This window comes from Pantherophis guttatus, chromosome 3, assembly GCF_059756535.1.
Source record: "Pantherophis guttatus breed Tessera chromosome 3, ASM5975653v1, whole genome shotgun sequence".
NCBI lineage: Eukaryota > Metazoa > Chordata > Lepidosauria > Squamata > Colubridae > Pantherophis > Pantherophis guttatus.
Window position 1 is genome coordinate 205,003,539 of NC_142065.1, and position 19,706 is coordinate 205,023,244.

The 19,706-nt window shown below is 42.1% G+C and overlaps 1 protein-coding gene across 1 annotated transcript in view; it reads left to right on the forward strand.

Moving 5' to 3' along the window:
• Window positions 1-19,706, forward strand: part of TG (thyroglobulin) — a 162,662-nt gene that overhangs the window by 129,880 nt on the left and 13,076 nt on the right. Inside the window, exons 38-40 of the mRNA XM_087890908.1 lie at window positions 11,331-11,495; window positions 13,918-14,085; window positions 17,877-18,058. Of these exons, the coding sequence (XP_087747034.1) occupies window positions 11,331-11,495; window positions 13,918-14,085; window positions 17,877-18,058 (515 nt within the window). The remainder of the gene's footprint in view (window positions 1-11,330; window positions 11,496-13,917; window positions 14,086-17,876; window positions 18,059-19,706) is intronic.

Genomic DNA, 19,706 nt, shown 5'->3' on the forward strand with positions numbered 1-19,706 from the left:
GTGGGGTCATCTTCCAGTCAGCATGATCAGAAGGTAGCTGATTGGAAATAATGGGAATTGTAGTTCCTGTATGGGAAGTTGCCTAATTATATGACAGGAAAGCATGTTACAGGACCCCCTCCTCAAAGAAATTGGAGGGGGTGGGTGGATGGATAATTTTGTGTGTGTGTCTTTGTGTGTGTGTGTTTAATCTGTTCATGAATTAATATTTCTCTGTTCTAAAAGAGCCCCGTGGAGGATTAATGATCTGGAGGCTAAAACATATGAAAAATAGTTGTAGAAATTGGGTATGTCTAGTCTGGTGAAAAGAACTAGTGGGTGACATGTAAGCAGTCTTTCAATATTTGAGGTGTTGCCACAAGGAAGAAGAGCTTAACCTATTTTCCAAAGCACCTGAGGGCAGAACAAGAAGCAATGGATGGAAACTAACCAAAGAGAGAACCAACCTAGAACTAAGGAGAAATTTCCTGACAATTAGAACAATCGATCAGTCAGTGGAAAGGACTTGCCTCCAGAAGTTGTGGATGCTCCATTAATGGAGGTTTTTAGGAAGACATTGGACAGCCATTTGTTTGAAATGGAATAGGGTCTCTTACTTGAGCAGGGAGTTGGACTAGAAGACCTCCAAGGTCCCTTCCAAGACTGTTATTCTGATGTTTGGGTCCTTCCCCATCGATTCATAGAGATAGAATTTGCTATTTAGGGCACCAGGTTCAACTCTTTGCTCAGTACCAGATTTAAATTAAAGCATCTGGGACAGGGGTGCTATTCAGCAGGTTCTGACAGGTTCTGGAGAACCGGTAGCAGAAATTTCGAGTAGTTCGGAGAACAGACAAATACTACCTCTGGCTGGCCCCAGAGTGGGGTGGGAATGGAGATTTTGCAATATCCTTCCCCCAGAAATGGGGAGGGAATGGGGATTTTGCAGTATTCTTCTCCTGGATTGGGGTGGGAATGGAGGTTTTGCAGTATCCTTCCCCTGACATGCCCAACAAACCATGCCCACAGAACCGGTACTAAAAAAATTTGAATTCTACCACTGACCTGGGAGCCATCTGAATATAAACAATGAAGAAAGTCATCACTTCCCTTGGTATCCGGAGTCTGTTACACTGCTCTTATTACAGTATTAGATTTTTTCCCCCTCCTCATATTCATTCAGAATCTGTCTTTATGTTATAGAAGCCCATTATTCCATGTCCTGTAGCCTGGTGTAAGAGTACATTCCTAAGCTTCTGTGTGACTTTCTCCAAGGCACTTTGGAAAATATCAGCGTGTCTTGCTTCAGTCTTCCTATCTCGGTTTTAAAAAGAATCACTCAGCTGGAAGATGCTCTGGTGACCACATTTACAATGGTTGCACACCCTTGTAGTCACATGATTGCAATCTGGGCACTCAGCAACCAGTTGATGTTTGCAACCAGTTGCAGCTCCCTGCAGCCACTCAGTTGCAATTTGCAAACTTCCCAGTTAATTGCTGACCAAAAATAATAATAATAATAATTTTTTAAAAATTTTATTTTTTTATTGGGTTTTAACAATTAAACAATTCTTATTCAACTCTTGTGCATGACTGTGACCATTTACATATCATCACACTAATGTTCTCCTATACTCTATATAATTTTACAAAATCTACTATCTGTTATTTCCCTTTTTTTCTATCTTCAATCCAATTATACCATTTCTCCCATATTACGTAAAAGTTCGAATCCATCAGTGTTTTCAGTTCCAATGTCATTTTAGCTGTCTCGGCGCAATCTAATATCTTTCTAATTATTAAATATTTGGAGGGTATGTTTGAACTTCTCCAACATTGCTCAAATGCCAATCTTGCCGCCGTTGTCATATGTAGAATAATATATGTTGTTGTTTTTTCATATTTATTTTTCATTATTCCTAGAAGAAACAATTCTGGTGTATAATTCTATCTGGAAGCCTGTTACTTCCTGTATCCAACTATGTATTTTCATCCAATATTTTTTTGTTTCGGAGCATAACCACCATGTGTGTAAGAAGGTACCTTGCTTTTGTCCACCTTTCCAACAATTGGGGTTTAAATTTGGATATATTTTTGCCAGTCTAGAGAGTGCCAAGTACCAACGGTAAAACATTTTATATTGATTTTCTTTATATTTTGCTGATCTGGTTAATTTATAAGTAATTAATTATATAATTAATCAGCTGTGCCCGCAATCGTCAGAACCTTTTTAAAACTTTTTTAAAGCATTTTTTTACTACTTATTCACCCGAATCAAGAGTAAAAAAATGCTTTAAATTTTTTTTAAAAGGTTCCAACGATCAGCTGTGACAATCAGCTGTGCCACGCAACCTTTTAAAAACTTTTTTAAAGCATTTTTTTACTACCTGTTTGGGCGAACCGGGCTAAACTGGTAGCATTTCACCCCTGCAATAAGGTATATGATACTGAAAGCAAACAGGATTCCTTACTAGCACAGAGATCATCAAGAACCCCTCAATTCAACCCTGAGCTACAAATATTCTCTTTTATTGATACCTTATTTTAATGGAGATGCTTCTGACATGAATAAACAAACAAGCATTTCCTGTCCTTCTGCATTTTTCCTATTGCAGACCCATGCAAGAAGAAAAAGTATTGTGCTTCTGGCATTCGAAATTGGTTGGATTTGGGGTGGAATGGAGTGACCCCACCACCAGGTTGTAGGAACTGGGAGAATGTAGAGAATGTATCTACCAGCTGATGTGGCATTTTGCCCATGTGTGGCAGGAGTAAGGATGGGTAGAAGGAAAGGTGATTGTTGCAACATCTGGCTGTCCAGGTGATAGAAGAACCGACTAACTAAGCTGGTATTTAACTCAGAAGTAGATATTTTTTAACTTATGGCATCCAACATTTAAGACTTTTTATCGTAAATCTTTGTCTGGTTTGTCACCTCTTCTGGAAGATTGTAAGGAAATTTCTCAGTTATGCAAGTGATTAAAATGATGGAAGTGAATGTAATGGAAGAAACATGACGTCAAGTAAGACAGGGGAACTGCAGATAAGATGACAGGGAAGCTGTATGAGTTCTACCCTTCCATAACTCCTTCAACATTGATTCCTAAACCTGCGCCTACAATTGCATAACTTAAAAACTCAAGAGTGCGGAGATCATGTCTACAAGTAAGGGGTGAACATCAGGGCAGCATCTGGTAGAACTTCCTTTCTATTGAACAATACATTTTTAGAAACATAAGAATGATCCTCCTTCATGTGTTAGGTTGAAGAAGAAGTCACAGAACAGCACGTCAACTTTTCAAAGGTCATGATGAGGTATCTTCCCCCAATCTATTCTCAATTTTAAAATACAGGAAGTCCTGTATTCATTTAGTGACTGCTTGAAGTGACGACGGCACTGAAAAAAAGTGTCTTATGATCGTTTTTCATGCTTACAACCGTTGCGGCATTCTCCATGGTCACATGATCAAAATTCAGACCTTTGGCAACTGACTCATATTTATGATGGTTGCATTGTCTCGGGGTCACATGATCACTTTTTGTGACTTTCTGACAAGCAAAACCAATATGGAAGCCAGATTTACTTAACGGTGTTACTAACTTGGAAGTGTTACTAACTTCCAAGTGTTACTAACTTGGAACAACTTGCCTCCAGAAGTTGTGAATGCTCCAACACTGGAAGTTTTTAAGAAGAGGTTGGATAACCATTTGTCTGAAGTGGTATAGGGTGTCCTACCTAAGCAGGAGGTTGGACTAGAAGACCTCCAAGGTCCCTTCCAACTCTGTTATTCTATTCTATTCTATTCTATTCTATTCTATTCTATTCTATTCTATTCTATTTATTCTATTCTATTCTATTCTATTCTATTCTATTCTATTCTATTCTATTCTACTCTACTCTACTCTACTCTACTCTACTCTACTCTACTCTACTCTATTCTATTCTATTCTATTCTAACTTAACAGCTGCAAGGATTCCCTTAGCAACTGTGGAAAGAAAGGCCATAAAATGGGACAGTTTACTTGCCTCATTTAGCAACAGAAAATTTGGGCTCTATTGTGGTTGTAAGTCGAGGACTACCTGTATGAATAAGGCACTTTGGACTCTCTGTATTCTGAACAAGATGTAGGCAAAAGGTTTTAAAAACCGTGAGGGATGTATCCTGAAATATTTGGAAGAAATCAGGTTCCTTACCCTATTCTGTAGAAGATGGCTGATATTGTCTCAGTTCAAAAGATTTACTTGAAAGTAGGGATATAGTAGGCACCCAATATGGGTTCAGTCTCTAGAGAATTTGGAATATTCCACTCCTAATAGATTTACAGCAGCATAAAATAGGAGAAGGAAGGTTATGTTGGATATCTTCGCTGCCTTATTTTATAAAAACAACAAAGGCAGGATATAAACAAATGAACAAACAAACAGTAGAAAAATTGAGCTCCTGCTAGTTTTCAAATTTCTCAAATCAAAAACCCACCTCTTCAAGATCTTTCTAGAAAGATAATAAGCATCTGATCATGCTTATACAGCTAGTCCTCAACTTATGACCACAACTGAGCCCAAAATTTATGTTGGCGAGTGAGAAATTTGTTATGTCAGTTTTGCCCTAATTTTACTACGGTTCTTGCCACGTTTGTTAAGGGAGTCACTGCTGTTGTTAAATTAGCAACACAGTTGTTAAGTGAATCTGGTTTCCCCATTGATTTTGCTCGTCAGAAGGTCGCAAAAGGAGATCACGTGATCCCGGGATGTCATAAATGTGAGTCAGCCATCAAGCATCCAGATGTAAATCACGTCACCACGAGGGATGCTCCAATGGTCATAAGTGTGTACATCTCCACCCCGGACCACCCCAATGATGCCCTTGAAGTGATGTCCCGGCGTCTGGAGGCCATGCGGATCTGGATGGGGAGGAACAAGCTCAGGCTCAACCCATCCAAGACCGAGTGGCTGTGGTTTCCGATGTCCCGATATAGTCAGTTGATGCCATCGCTGACTATTGGGGGCGAATTGCTGGCCCCCACGGAGAGGGCTCGCAACTTGGGTGTCCTCCTGGATTCACGGCTGTCTTTAGAAGAGCCCTTGACGGCCATGACCGGGAGGATTTTTCATCAGGTTTGCCTGATTCGCCAGTTGCGTTCCTTTCTGGAATCAGTCACTCATGCCCTCGTCACCTCTCATCTGGACTATTGTAACGCTCTCTACATGGGGCTCCCCTTGAGGAGCACCCGGAGGCTCCAACTGGCGCAGAGTGCGGCCGCACGGGTGGTTATGGGAGCAACATGGCGCTCCCGTGTGACACCTCCTGTGCGAGCTGCATTGGCTCCCGGTGGTCTTCCGGGTGCGCTTCAAGGTTTTGGTCACCACCTTTAGAGCGCTCCATGGCTTAGGATCTGGTTATTTACGGGACCATCTACTACCACAAACAGCCTCCTACCGGCTGGTACGCTCTCATAGAGAGGGGCTCCTCCAGGTGCCGTCAGCCAAACAATGTCGACTGGCGGCCCCCAGGAGGGCCTTCTCTGTGGGGGCACTCACTATCTGGAACGAGCTCTCCCCAGAGATACGGAGGATCCCGGATCTGCGCACTTTCCGCTGTGCTCTTAAGACCCTCCTATTCCAGCAAGCCGGCCTGGCCTAATTTTCTCCCCTGTTTTAAAATTCTTTTAAATCGAAATTTTAATCTGTTTTAAATTATTGGGATTTTTAATTGTCTCGGGCTAAATTATTTAATCTGGTTTTAATTATGTTTCTAACTTTTGTATCTATGTATTTTATTTTGTGCCTGTTCACCGCCCTGAGTCCTTCGGGAGTAGGGCGGTATATAAATTTAATAAAACAAACAAACAAAACAAACAAACAAGTGTGAAAGATGGTCATAAGTCACTTTCTTCAGTGATTGAAAAGAGGGTCCATTTATTGATGAAGCAGAACCACATGTTTGTAATTCTGGTGCAGCTGACCATATGGAGTTGAGAGTGGGGGGTATTTATACCTTCTCTTGGGCTTTGCACTTGAGCTTCCTGTTCCTGTGCAAGAACATGTATTCTATTGGCTATTGTCAGACTCCAATGGGGCCATGTACTGGTTATGTAGGGGTCATAGCTGGCTCTATAGGCAAAGTACAAATCCTAGGTGTTTGACTGAGCTACGTTTGGTTGAAGTTTGGACTGCTGATGCAATGAAGGGACGTTGGGCAATTCCTATTGTGGCTGAGGGCTAATCCTACCTTTGTTGTATCTTGGGTGAGGGTATTTGCTTAAGAATAGAGCTATCTATCTCTTAAATGCTGACATCTGCTGTGGGCTATTAAGAAAAGGTGGGAGCTGCTTTCTCCCTCTAAAAACGTATCATCTGGAGAAATATAATATTCTGCCTTTTTAATATTTCTCAAAATGTTTCATTCGTCTAGGAGAGGAGTGGATGCTAGCTTTCTACAACCTTTTTTTTGTCCTGGTTGTTAAGCGAATCACTGCAGTTCTTAAGCGAATCACACGGTTTTAATGCAAATGCAGCTTGATTTAACTTGTTGGAAACTAATTGGAAAAGTTGCAAATGGTCACATGACCTTGAGATGTTGCAACCATCGTAAGTACATTCCAGTTGCCCAGATTTTGGTCATGTGATCGTAGGGATGCTGGGATTGTCTTAAGTGAAAGAAGCAGTTGTAAGTCACTTGTCAACGTCCCGACTGACGATCCCAAACAAAACAAGCATGCTTGAGACCTCCCAACATCTCAGTGCAAAACTTTATTGAGTGTGTCATTTCGGCACTGTTGAAGACAAAACCAGCTCTACCTAATTCCCCACAAACCCAAATAGTTCAATATGAATTTTCCCCCTCCCCTTCATAGTGCAGTTGACATTGTCCAATTAAGTGTTGTTGTCTTGTTATGAGAAAGTGTCTCTGGGTTTGGCTAACACCTGCAGATGTGACCTTGGGTCTCACGCCTCTCCTCCTCGAAGTCTGGAGTTCACATTCCAATCTCACCCTTCCCTCCCCCTGGTCTGTTGGCAAGCAGAGAAGCGATAATACTTGGAACAGCATAAGCGCGCTTTCTGCTTGACACCCCTTTTTTCAGTGTTGCTGTCACTCTGAACAGTCACTAAAGGAATGGTTGTAAGTCGAGGACTACGGTATCTGTAAGCAAAAAACCTCTTCAGGCTGGGAATTGGATCTGAAAAGAACCGACTCAACTTACTGGGTGGAAATGTTGTAGCACAATGAATATTTGAAGAGCTCGCTTCTGTTCTTCTATAGGAGGAACAGAAATTGTTTGAACCGCTAATGCTGTACATTTCCTTCTTCAGGTCAGCCCAAGTCTGTTTGGTCCAATCCGATCTCAGACTACATTAGTCTACACAACCTCTTTGTATAGGAACTAGACCTGTCCCCAGATTTCTTATTACTCAGAAGTTTGCTCTATGTATCACATTCTTTTAAATGCAAACCGTGAGACTTGTTCTGACCTAGGCTTCCCCAGCAGCATGAAGCCAAGTCCTCGTCCCGATAAACCCCTTTTATTTAATCTATAGTGAATTCCTCTCCAGAAAAGTCTTTTCTCTCCCACAGTCTTTCAAGATAGTTCACAATTACCGACCTTTATCAGGCTTGGACAGTGGCCAGGCCGATATCTTTCAGACGCCGCAATACTTGGCAAGAATGCAGGAATGAAGTAATTGTCTCCTGCAAACTCCACTCCCCTTTCGCTCCTCTTTTATTCCCTCTGGGAGGGGCCCTTCATCGTCCACCTGTGGCCTTACTCCCAAGTCGACCCTTGTTCTTTAGCTGCTCCCTGCATCTGGCAACTCTGTGCATGCACACACTGGGAACAGGCTCCAGCTGTTTGTCTGCCCCACTGATGTCTGACTCCAAAGGCAGCTGGTAACTGGTATACGGCCCTGGCCTCCTCTCTGCCTCCGAAGCAGAGCCCTCATCAGAGCCTTCCCCAGACTCCAGGACTGGCCCATGTTCCTCCCCAACCTCCTCACTGTCCGAATCTGCTGCCAGATCCGCTGGCCGCTGGCGGGCCACAACAACCAACCAGTTGGAGGAAGCAATATAGAAACCAGCAGAATATTTATAATATCAAGGACCTTAAAAATTTGCTGCTAGAAAAAAATCAGTGTGTCTGTCTACTTTTAGCACTTGGAGCCCTGAAGCAGAAATTCTGATTTTGTTATGGGGCAAGGAGAGCTATCTACTTTACTTTAGTAGATGGAAGACCAATATTCTGGGCAGGTAGTCCTCAACATATAACAATTTCTGTTACTAAGCGAGAAAGTTGTTAAGTGAGTTTTGCCCCATTTTACAAACTTTCTTGCCACAACTATTAAGTGAATCCCTGCAGTTGTTAAGATAGTAACATGGTTGTTAAGTGAATCTGACTTCCCCATTGACTTTGCTTGCCAGAAGGTCGCAAAATGTGATCAAACAATCTAGGGACACTTATTATGCAATCGTCATAAATATGAGTCAGTACTAGCCAAGCATCTGAATTTTGATCATGTGACCATGGGGATGCTGCAATGGTCATAAGGGTAAAAACTGGTCATAAGTCACTTTTTTCAGTGCTGTTGTAACTTCAAATGAACTGTTATAAGCCAAGGACAACCCGTATTAAATGTTGATGCCTACTCAGGAATCAGCTGCACCAGGTTCAGTTTAACCTTCAAATTTGCTTTCCAAAATTGTACTTATCAAAGTATTTTTTTTCCAGAGCTGCATTTGTTAAATTGAAGAGTTGTTGAGCAAATCCTGAGACAAAACAGTTTCTGAACATACATTTATGTCTCCAGATGGCATGGAACAATAACTGTGTTATGAACAGTAAATATTTATGCCAGGTGTCAATGAAAAAGATATTTTCCATGTAGTCAGTCATATTTCCGTGCATGAATTAAGGGTGGGTGGGAGTGGGATGGATGGAAAGGGAGTGATTTTTTTTTTTAAAAAAACAAGTTTTCAGTAACCTTGTTCCAAACTTTGATTTAATCATTTCTGCAACTAGATTTTTGCTAATTTAGCCTTGCTGTTCTAAAGCTCATATATATCTGATTATATTTCCTTTTCTTTCATGCAAACAGAAGTTCCTTTAAAATTAATTACGCACTCTTTATTTAAGGCGAATATATCTTTCTTATGAAATTTAGAAGATTCTAGCTGCCGAAATGGGGAAGTAAGATAAGAACACAAAGAAAAGGAGAAGCAAAATGCAAGACAACAGGAGAGTCTTCTATTGATTTGCAAATACTATCATTGTGGACAATGCAATCAAAACATGATAGAATAGAATAGAATAGAATTCTTTATTGGCCAAGTGTGATTGGACACTCAAGGAATTTGTCTTGGTGCATATGCTCTCAGTGTATATAAAATAAAAGATACATTCGTCAAGAATCATAAGGTACAACACTTAATGATAGTCATAGGGTACAAATAAGCAATCAGGAAACAACATCAATATAAATTGTAAGGATACAAGCAACAAAATTACAGTCATACGGTCATAAGTGGAAGGAGATGGGTGATGGGAACGATGAGAAGATTAATAGTAATGCAGACTTAGTGAATAGTTTGACAGTGTTGAGGGAATTATTTGTTTAGCAGAGTGATGGCGTTCGGGAAAAACCTGTTCTTGGGTCTAATTGTTCTGGTGTGCAATGCTCTATAGCGTCGTTTTGAGGGTAGGAGTTGAAACAGTTTATGTCCAGGATGCGAGGGGTCTGTAAATATTTTCACAGCCCTCTTTTTGACTCGTGCAGTATACAGGTCCTGTATACTGGTAGCCATTGTTTTTTATGCAGTTCTAATTATCATCTGAAAAAAAAGAAACAACCTAACTCAGGACTAATCCAGATGAAATGAGTGACTCTTTCCAATTGTTGACCCAGTTGGCTTTCTTGACAATTTTTTAAAAAATTGTAACCTTCCCAACTGGCTTCTCTTCTATCAATCTGAGGGCATGTTATCCCCTTCGTGGAAATTGCTAAAATAATGCATTTTTGGTATATGTCTAACAAAATAACAGAGTTGGAAGGGACCTTGGAGGTCTTCTAGTCCAACCCCCTGCTTAGGCAGGAAACCCTACACCACTTCAGACAAATGGTTATGCAATATCTTCTTAAAAACCTCCGGTGTTGGAGCATTTACAACTTCTGGAGGCAAGTTGTTCCATTGATTAATTGTTCTAACTGTCAGGACATTTCTCCTTAGTTCTAAGTTGCTTCTTTCCTTGATTAGTTTCCACCAGGGGTGAAATCCAGCAGGTTCTGATAGGTTCTGGAGAACTGGTAGCGGAAATTTTGTGTAGTTTAGAGAACCGGCAAATACCACTTCTGGCTGGCCCCAGAATCGGGTGGGAATGGGGATTTTGCAGTATCCTTCTCCTGGAGTGGGGTGGGAATGGAGCTTTTGCAATATCCTTACCCTGCCACGCCCACCAAGCCATGCCCACAGAACTGGTAGTAAAAATTTTTGAATTCCACCAGTGGTTTCCACCCATTTCTTCTTGTTCTGCCCTCAGGTGCTTTGGAGAATAGCTTGACTTCCTCTTCTTTGTGGCAGCCCCTGAGATATTGAAACACTGCTATCATGTCTCCCCTAGTCAGTGGTGAAATGTAAAATTTGTTACTACCGGTTTTGTGGGCGTGGCTTGGTTGGGGGGGGTAATGTGACTGAGTGGGCGTGGCCAACTTTTTTTTTTAACTTTTAAAAGCATTTTTTCTACAACCTCTTCAGCCGAAGAGGTTGTAAAAAAATGCTTTTAAAAGCCTCTGATCCCAGCTGAGCCACGCAATCATCAGAGGCTTTTTTTTTACTTTTAAAAGCATTTTTTTGACCGAAGAGGTTGTAGAAAAAATGCTTTTAAAAATAAAAAAAAAGCCTCTGCTGATCGTGCGGCTCAGTTGGGCATTGGAGGGGGGGAGGCAGGGATTTTCGCTACCAGTTCTCCGAACCGCCCACCGCTATTGCTACCAGATCGGGCGATCCGATTTGGGTGGATCCAAACTGCTGTAAATCCTACACCATTCACTGGATGTACATACCCTCAAATTAAAGCTGACAGTCTGCAGTTAATGCACATTGTGTTTGTTTCATTCCAACTCCATTGTGGTGGTGTATAGAGCCAAAGATGTTAGAATTGTGTCGATGTCCCAATATTTCTGGACCTGACTATATGTTTTAATGCTTCTGGCCTGTGGTTGAAATGAAATGAAATTGCTGGATTCCTTTTGAGTGTTTTTTTTTCTTCCTTTCTAGGTTTTTTGATGTCCCTTTTAAAAGCAGGCATTCAGGTTATACACACAGCTCCACTGTCAACTTAATTCTCCCTTTTTCTTTTCTTAGGGCGGATCGGCTTTCTCTCCAGCGATAACGCTCAGCAAAAAGAAAGCAGAATCCCAAGCTGCCGTTTTGGCTCGCGAAGTGGGCTGCCTATCCACCAGCAATCCTGACATTGTCTCGTGCCTTCGCCAGTTGCCTGCCAAAACACTTAACGACGCACAAACCAAGGTGCGTTCATTATTTTGGGGTGCACCGTTTAAATGCATGGGTGTGCCAATCTAGCAGTGGAGGAAAAAAAAGTCCCTCTGGTATGTGGGATGAATGTCTTCTCTCTCTTTTTTTTTAAAAAAGCAAGTTTTATTATTTTTTTCTTTTATATACATATTTTATGAACAGAGTATTGACCGGGTCACATTTTATAAAATTTATAACATATATTGATTTTGTATATTCTATTCCAATCTTCTTTTTTGTTTTTTCCAAATACAATGTACATATTTCAATTTCTGCTATCATATTTTTTCCCTACTTTTTTAATTTTATCTTAATCTCTTCTTAATACATAACATATAAACAATATCACCACCCGCCCTTCAATTTCTTAACATTGCTTCAATTCATTATTGTATTTCTCCATTTATAAAACATATTTCTCAAAATCCCCATTACATTTTTTAGCTATAAACAATGTACTTCATCTTATTCAATTCATACATTGAAACCCTTTAACTTAATTGACCTTCCAGATCTTATCTTAATGTCTTCTTGATACATAATAAACAATATCACTATCTGCTCTTAATTCCTAATTTCTTATTATAGCCTCAATCAATTATTTTATTTCATCATTTACAACATATTATTTCAAAATCCCCATCGCACTTTTTTACATTTCAATTTTATCTCCTGATTTCAGTTATTTTCATAATTGAACCAAATTACCACATCATATTGGGATGAATGTCTTCTCGAAAGAGGAATGTCTCTCTTGGCTCGGAAGGAAGTAGAACAAAAAAAAATAAAAAATAAAACCAGCACTGTACATTTGATGAATTAGTTGTGAACTGTCCGTTGCTTTAAGTATGTGCAACCTCAGCCCCACCAGCAAATGAAAATGGGAAATGAATCTGAGACCTGCAAGGCCTGTAGGTCCACAGGCCCTCTGCAAGCAAGCAATTCATATTTTTGACAAAGTTATTTCAACTGCCTCCAGGAGAAAATGAGAAAAGGAATAGAATTATTTCTTTCATATATGCGCCACTGTGCACATGCCAAAAGGGCCGTGTGTCACTCCTTGTTGTCATAAGAGCTCCCTTGAGCCCCTTTGAACAGACCAGGGTGGGTTCTACTTATCTTTACTACTGGTTTGCTTCGCTCGTGCGCTTGCGCTTCTGTGCATGTGCAGATCGTCAATTATGACGTTTGGGTGGGTGGGCGGAGCCTCCTGCCGCTTTTATTACCGGTTCTAAAGAACCGGACAGAACCGGAAGCAACCCGCCACTGGAACAGACGCAGGGCACCGGATAATGGGTCTTGAGTTATAGGAAGCAGCTTCTGGTTGAATGTTAGAGAAAGGTCTAAATAGGTAAAGGAAAGGAATGTGAAATTATTTTTCCTTCCTTCCTTCCTTCCTTCCTTCCTTCCTTCCTTCCTTCCTTCCTTCCTTCCTTCCTTCCTTCCTTCCTTCCTTTCTTCCTTCCTTCCTCCCTCCCTCCCTCCCTCCTTCCTTCCTTCCTTCCCTCCCCCTCCTTCTTCCCTCCTCCCTCCCTCCCTCCTCCTCTTCCTTCCTTCCTTCCTTCCTTCCTTCCTTCCTTCCTTCCTTTCTTCTTTTTCTTCTTCCTTCCTGAAAAAGAAAACAGTTCAGGTTGCAATTTATTAAGCTCGTCCACGTATGTACTTTGGTATAAATATCTCTTGAGCACGGCTGGCTGGAGAATTCTGGGAACTGAAGTTCATACATCTTAAAGTTGCCAAGATTGGCAAACATTGGTTTAGAGACGATGGGAGTGCTTTTCTAAAGAAGGAAGGAGCAGCTGTGATGTCTCTTTAGTCCTTAGGATTGTTGTTTGTTATAGAAGTTCAGGTCCGAAGAATCCAATTATATAATATTTATGCCGCTGAAGATGGATCAGAAAGATACAAACGATCAAAAATGTTATGATAATAGCTGATAAGGAGTCTCTCTCTCTCTCTCTCTCTCTCTCTCTCTCTCTCTCTCTCTCTCTCTCTCTCTCTCCCTCCCTCCCTCCCTCCCTCCCTCCCTCGTGAGAAACACCTATGAACAGCAACTGAGAATGAAGGGTAGCCAATCTTTTTATCAAAAACTACTTTCTGGAGGTACTGAATGATTTTTCCAGGCCTATACACAGGCACTGAAGGACAAAGGAACTTGTAGGTTCAGCTGTTTTTGAACTGTTGTAGGTGCAACTAGCCATAAACTATTAATACACAATTCTGATTTGCACAAGCAGTTCCCTAGTCTGCCTCTAGTAAAAGTTACTAGTAAGATTATAATGGTGTTTTCTTTCTTCTCAATTACCATTGGCCATTGATGCTTTCTGCCCCACTTCTTACTCCATTCTGGCATTAATAGGGTTTACTCCACGTTTTTTCCACTCCTATGCTAACCTTTTTGTGGTTCTTTGTGTAGCTCCTTGCCATAAGTGGGCCATTCCAGTATTGGGGTCCAGTTGTTGATGGATCTTACGTGCAAGAACCTTTTCCGGCTGCTTTGCAACGTTCTCGACTTTCAAAGTTGGACCTACTCATTGGAAGTTCACAACAGGATGGGCTGATCAGTCGTGCAAAGGCGATTAAGGTAAGCAGAAATGCCAGGCCCAAAATTTCTGTTGCTAAGTGAAGCATTTGTTAAATTCTGAATTGTAAGTCACTCAGAGTCATTGACTGAGATGGGCAGCTATAGAAATTGAACAAACAAACAAATAATTTTGTTTACGACCAATTGCAGTCGTAAAGTCGAGGACTATCGGTAGAAGCTACCATATTGTTAGGATATTAAACTGAGTAGTCGGAAGAGTAAAGCATACAATGGACCACAACACATAGTTGTAGTTGATTACTTAGAGAGAGTGCTGACTCATGCATGAGGCAATCTGTGCTCTGATTGGTTGCTGTAAGTATAAAGGGGGAGTTTCCCCTTTCCCCCGCCTTTTTTTCCCCTTCTGGGTGTTCTGTATGCTGTTTAATTTTACCTCATGATGTTCCTGTGTTCCTGATTATCATGTCTTCCCGCAAATATGGATGTCAAATATATTTATTTATATAAAACTACAAGTTCGTATCAGTAGCTCTGACTTCATTTGGACAGCCTGCTGCACCATTCTGCAACATATATGTTGACAGCACAATTCTCAGAAGTCTGCATGATTCCAAGATCTCTGGAAGGGACAAGATAGTTGTGGTGGTACGAATCAACGCATCAGAACTAATAGCAGAAACACAGACCCTTAAATCAGAGAAACTTCGATTTGCTGTATTGTTGTGACCCAGGCCCAAGTAGGTATTATCAGACGCAATCAGTTCGAAAACAAACAGACTTTATTAGAACAGCTGAGAATTAACTCATTCTCAGCGTAGTCCAAACTAATTCAAAACTAATTCTTCATAACACAATTCTTCAGCCTTATCACCAACCTTGGTCTAATTAGGCAACCTGCCAAAGGCTTTTCTTGGCAAAAGTTCAGAAGCAGAAGACGCCGACAAGAAATCAATGCAGCAAGACAAGAAACAAATCTATCAATGTTGTTTTCCGACAAGAGCCCAAGAGCTGTTGCTGGTCTTTTAAGCCTTATGGGAAGGGCCAATCATCTCTTGGCCTTACTCCTGAGTCGCCCCCTTTGCCTCAGCTGCTCTTCCCTTTTGGCAGCTATTCTCATGCGTGCGCTAGAAACAGGCTCCTCCTGTTCCTCTGCCATTCTGCTGTCAGCCTCTGGAGGCTCCGGAGTCTGCACATCACACCCCGATGGCCCTGGCCCCATCTCTGCCTCCGACGTAGAGCCCTCATCCGGGCCTTCCCCAGCCTCCAAGGCTGGCCCATGTTCTTCCTCAGCCTCCTCGCTGTCCAACTTAGCTGCCAGCTCTGCAGGCTGCTGGCGGATCACAACATGTATATAGTCACACAAATCCTAAAGGAAATCAACCCTGCTCTTTGGAAGGACAGATGCTGAAGCTGAAGCTCAAATATTTTGGCCACCAAATGAGAAGAGAGGACTCAGTGGAGAAGACACTGGTGTTGGGAAAGATGGGAGGCAAAAGGAGAAGGGGACGGCAGAGGATGAGATGGTTAGATAGTGTCATTGAGACAATGAACATGAAGTTGGGCAAACTCCAGGAGACAGTGGAGGACAGGAACAGAGGTGGTATTCAGCTGGTTTGGATCGGTTTGGCAAAACCGGTAGCGGAAATCGTGGGTGGGCTCTATGCCATCCTATTTAGGCATGTTTTTGAGGCCAGGCACATGCGCGGAAGGCATACGCGCCAGCAAAGCACATGCATGGAAGGACAGGCGCATGCGTGGTCGGGGTGCGTGCAATCGAAATGAGCGTGTGCACACTCACATTTGCGAACCGGTAGGGAAAGTAAGTGAATATCAACCCTGGATGGGAAATTCTGGCATGCCATGGTCCATGTGGACCCGAAGAGTCAACACAACTTAGTGACTAAACAACAACAGCAGTCAGTTAGAAAGAGTCCATGTTTTTCAAATTAAGATAACCAGGATCCAAATGTCTGTGAATACACTAAAGAATCCAAGAGTGAAATAGTATTAAGTAGATTACCTCCACCCGATAAATCGAAACTTATTTTCCTTTTAGTCTGGTCTTTTCATTTCTAAGTCCCAAGTGATCTGATTTGATCTTTTCCTTTCCTTTGTCTGGAATGCTCTCTCTGCTGATCTCCGTCTTTTCATCATTCCTTTTAACATGCTATTATATACTTCCGGAAACCGAACGAGAAGGACCATCTCAATTTTGTACACCGTCACTTTCTAACTTCTTTCAGCAGCTCCTTTTGCCCAAAGAACCGTGAACAATAGCAGTTGGACATCTTTCAAAGAGACTATCTTCATCCACAGGCACAAGAAGAGAGAAATTTTTCATGCCTTATTTGCAGGGATGTCAAATTCAAAGTGGGGTGCTTAGATCTGGCCTGCGGGGTCGTCCTGGAAACAGCAAAGGACTGACCCGTGGTGCAGGGGTGGTTTCTACTTACCTTTACTACCGGTTTGCAACAGGGCTCGCTTGCGCGCGTGCACACTCTTCTGCACATGCACAGAAGCGTTCAGATGACGTCGGGGTCAGTGGGCGGAGCCTCCCATCGGTTTTATTATCGGTTCTATAGAACCGGTGCAAACTGGGGGCAACCCACCACTGCCATGGTGCCTCTGCCAGTGAAAATGGACTCCGAATCTCCATTTTTGCCTTGGATGGCTGCCTGCAACCCTCTGCCAGTGAAAATGGAGCTTTTGTTGTAAGTCAAGGACTACCAGTATTAATAGTTCATCATAAACCTATAGAGTTCAATCAAAGTACAAATTGACCTCAAGAGATCTGGCAGTTATGGGCTTACGTGTCCATAATCATTTTTAGTGTAAAAACCAGAACCTTAAAAAAAAACTGAGTTAGGCCAACACTAAGAAATTTTTAAAAATATATTAGATGTCAACTCTGAAACGATTTGGAAAAAAGGATTATTGAAACCGTGTTTTTAAACCAATAACCATCAGCAGCAGGGTCCATGAGGAATTCTTAGATTCCCAGTTTTTCAGGAAATTGTTCTGTAGCCAATGCAGGGGTGGAAAAATAATCTGCAGGTTGGAAGCAATATAGTCTTTAAAAAGAGAAGGGGGGGTCTGTGTGGGATGTGTGTGTGTAGGTGTACATACAAATACATCCATACATATATATATATTTCAAAAATATTTCCTTAAATGGACAGGGAAAATCCCCTTAAAATAGTTTTGGCTTCCACTGAGAGTAAAATTGGTAAACTGAAACATTCTTTGTTGCTGGCTGGATAATGATTCACACACCAGGTGTGATTCCTAGAGAGTCTGACCTGAGTTTCTGTGCTAGATCAGGATCTTTTCAGGATCTCAGCCTTGAGACATCTTATTGGATTCTGAGCACCTGTAGTCAGGGGGTGGGTTGCTGGGTTGCTTCGCAGAAGTTCAGGAGAACCTCTAGCTAAGATTCTGTGCAGTTCGGAGAACCGCCAAATTCCACTCCTGGCTGGCCCCGCCCACCCCTCCCCTCCCCTCCCAGGAGTCCCCATGCAGCCCATTTTGGATGCAGGATGTGCGGTGAGGCTCGAGGGAGGGCAAAAAACAGGCCTACTGAAAGTTTGGGAAGTGCTGTTTCCAGGCTCCAGAGGGCCTCCGGAGCTTGGGGAGGCCGTTTTCACCCTCCCGGAGGCTCGAGGAAAGCCTCTGGAGCCCAGGGAGGGCAGAACCCCCCCCCGTTGTGCACCAATGATGAACATGTAATTGCTTAACTGTACTGTATACATTTTTGTTAAATGCCAACCACCATTTTTGAGTGTGAAGTGGCTTTCTGAATTCTTCTGCATGCTCTTTTCCTCTCTAATTAGCGTTTTGAAGAAAGACAAGGCCGGGCCAATAGCAAAACCGCTTTTTATCAGGCCCTCCAAAACTCTTTGGGTGGTGAAGAGTCCAACCTTCTCATTCAGGATGCAGCTACCTGGTTTTATTCCCTAGAACATTCATCCACTGAGTATGCTTCCTTCTCCAGGGCATTAGAAAATGCCACTCGGTAAGTTTCTCCCTTTTTTTCGTTAAGGTTGGAGAGAAATCATGGAAGGAAGGCATGGGGGAAAAAAAGGAATGGAAGGACAAGCAAAGGATGATTTCTTAGAACAAGCCATTGCTCTGTAGAAGAGATATGTGTGTATGTATGTATGTATGTATGTATGTATGTATGTATATCAGTTGCGGGTTTCAATTTTCTTTACTACCGGTTCTGTGGGTGTGGCTTAGTGGGCGTGTCAGGGGAAAGATACTGTAAAATTCCCATTCCCACCCCACTCCAGGCGAAGATTACTGCAAAATCCCCATTTCTTCCCAATCAGCTGGGACTTGGGAAGCAGAGAATAGATGGGGGCGGGGCCAGTCAGAATTTTTACTACCAGTTCTCCGAACTACTCAAAATTTCTGCTACCGGTTCTCCAGAACTGGTCAGAACCTGCTGAAACCCACCTCTGATGTATTTGTAGATGTAGATGTAGATGTAGATGTAGATGTAGATGTATATCTATCTGTCTAAACAAGGGTTATTGTGAAGGGTTATTGTGCTTCACTATTCTGGCTAGCAATTGTGACTTCTAGAATACAGTCCCCATATCTTTAGTATAATGGTTAACATCAATGGTGGGATTCTACCAGTTCGGACCGTCAGTTCCCACTTCCCACCAAGAGCAAACCGGTTCTCTGTTGCTGTGAAAGTGGGGCCGCCTGCCCACCCACTCCCGGATTATACTGACCTTTTTTTCTGCTTCTGAAGCCCAGCTGATCAGGGGCGGCAAATTGAATCGGCCCTCCTCAGCTGTTTTCCTTGCTCCTTTCCTTTGCAATGTGTAAGTTCAATGTTATGGAAATTGCGCACGTGCAGCGAACCGGTTGTTCAACCAGTAGGATCCCATACCTGGTTAAGATGCTGGCTTAGAAACCAGGAGATGGTAAATTCTAGTTGCGCCATAGTCATGAAAACCAACTTTGAGCCAATCACCAGGAGACTGTGAGTTCTAGTCCTGCCTTAGGTATGGGTCTGGCTTAGAAACTAGGAGATGGTGAATTCTAGTCCCACTTTAGCAGGGATGGGTTCTACTTACCTTTACTACCGGTTCGCAACATGCGCAGAAGTGTTTTGATGATGTTGGGATCGGTGGGCGGAGCCTCCTGCCGGTTTTACTACCGGTTCTATAGAACCAGTGCGAACCGGGAGCAACCCACCACTGCACCTTAGGCATGAAAACCAGCTGGGTGACTTTGAGCTAATTGCCAAGAGACTGTGAGTTCTAATCCTGCCTTAGGCATGAAAGCTGGCTGGGTGACTTTGTGCCAGTCACTCTATCTCAGTCCAACCCACCTTCACAGAGTAGTTGTTGTGGGAAAATAGAAGGAGGAAGGAATATTATTTATATGCATCACCTTGAGTTAATCTATGAAGTAATAAAGACAGGTTAAAATGTAATCAATCAATCAATCAATCAACCAATCAATTAATCAGTCAAATAATCAATAAAAATAAAGTCAATTCTAATGCATGTTGTGGCACTGTGTGGGTTGGAAGTACTCAAAATGAGTTCCCTTTAAATATCTAAATATTAAATCACATCTCCAGTAGTTGTTTTTTTAAAAAAAAATCATAATAAATGCACTTTTTCTGCTGGAAAAAAACACCA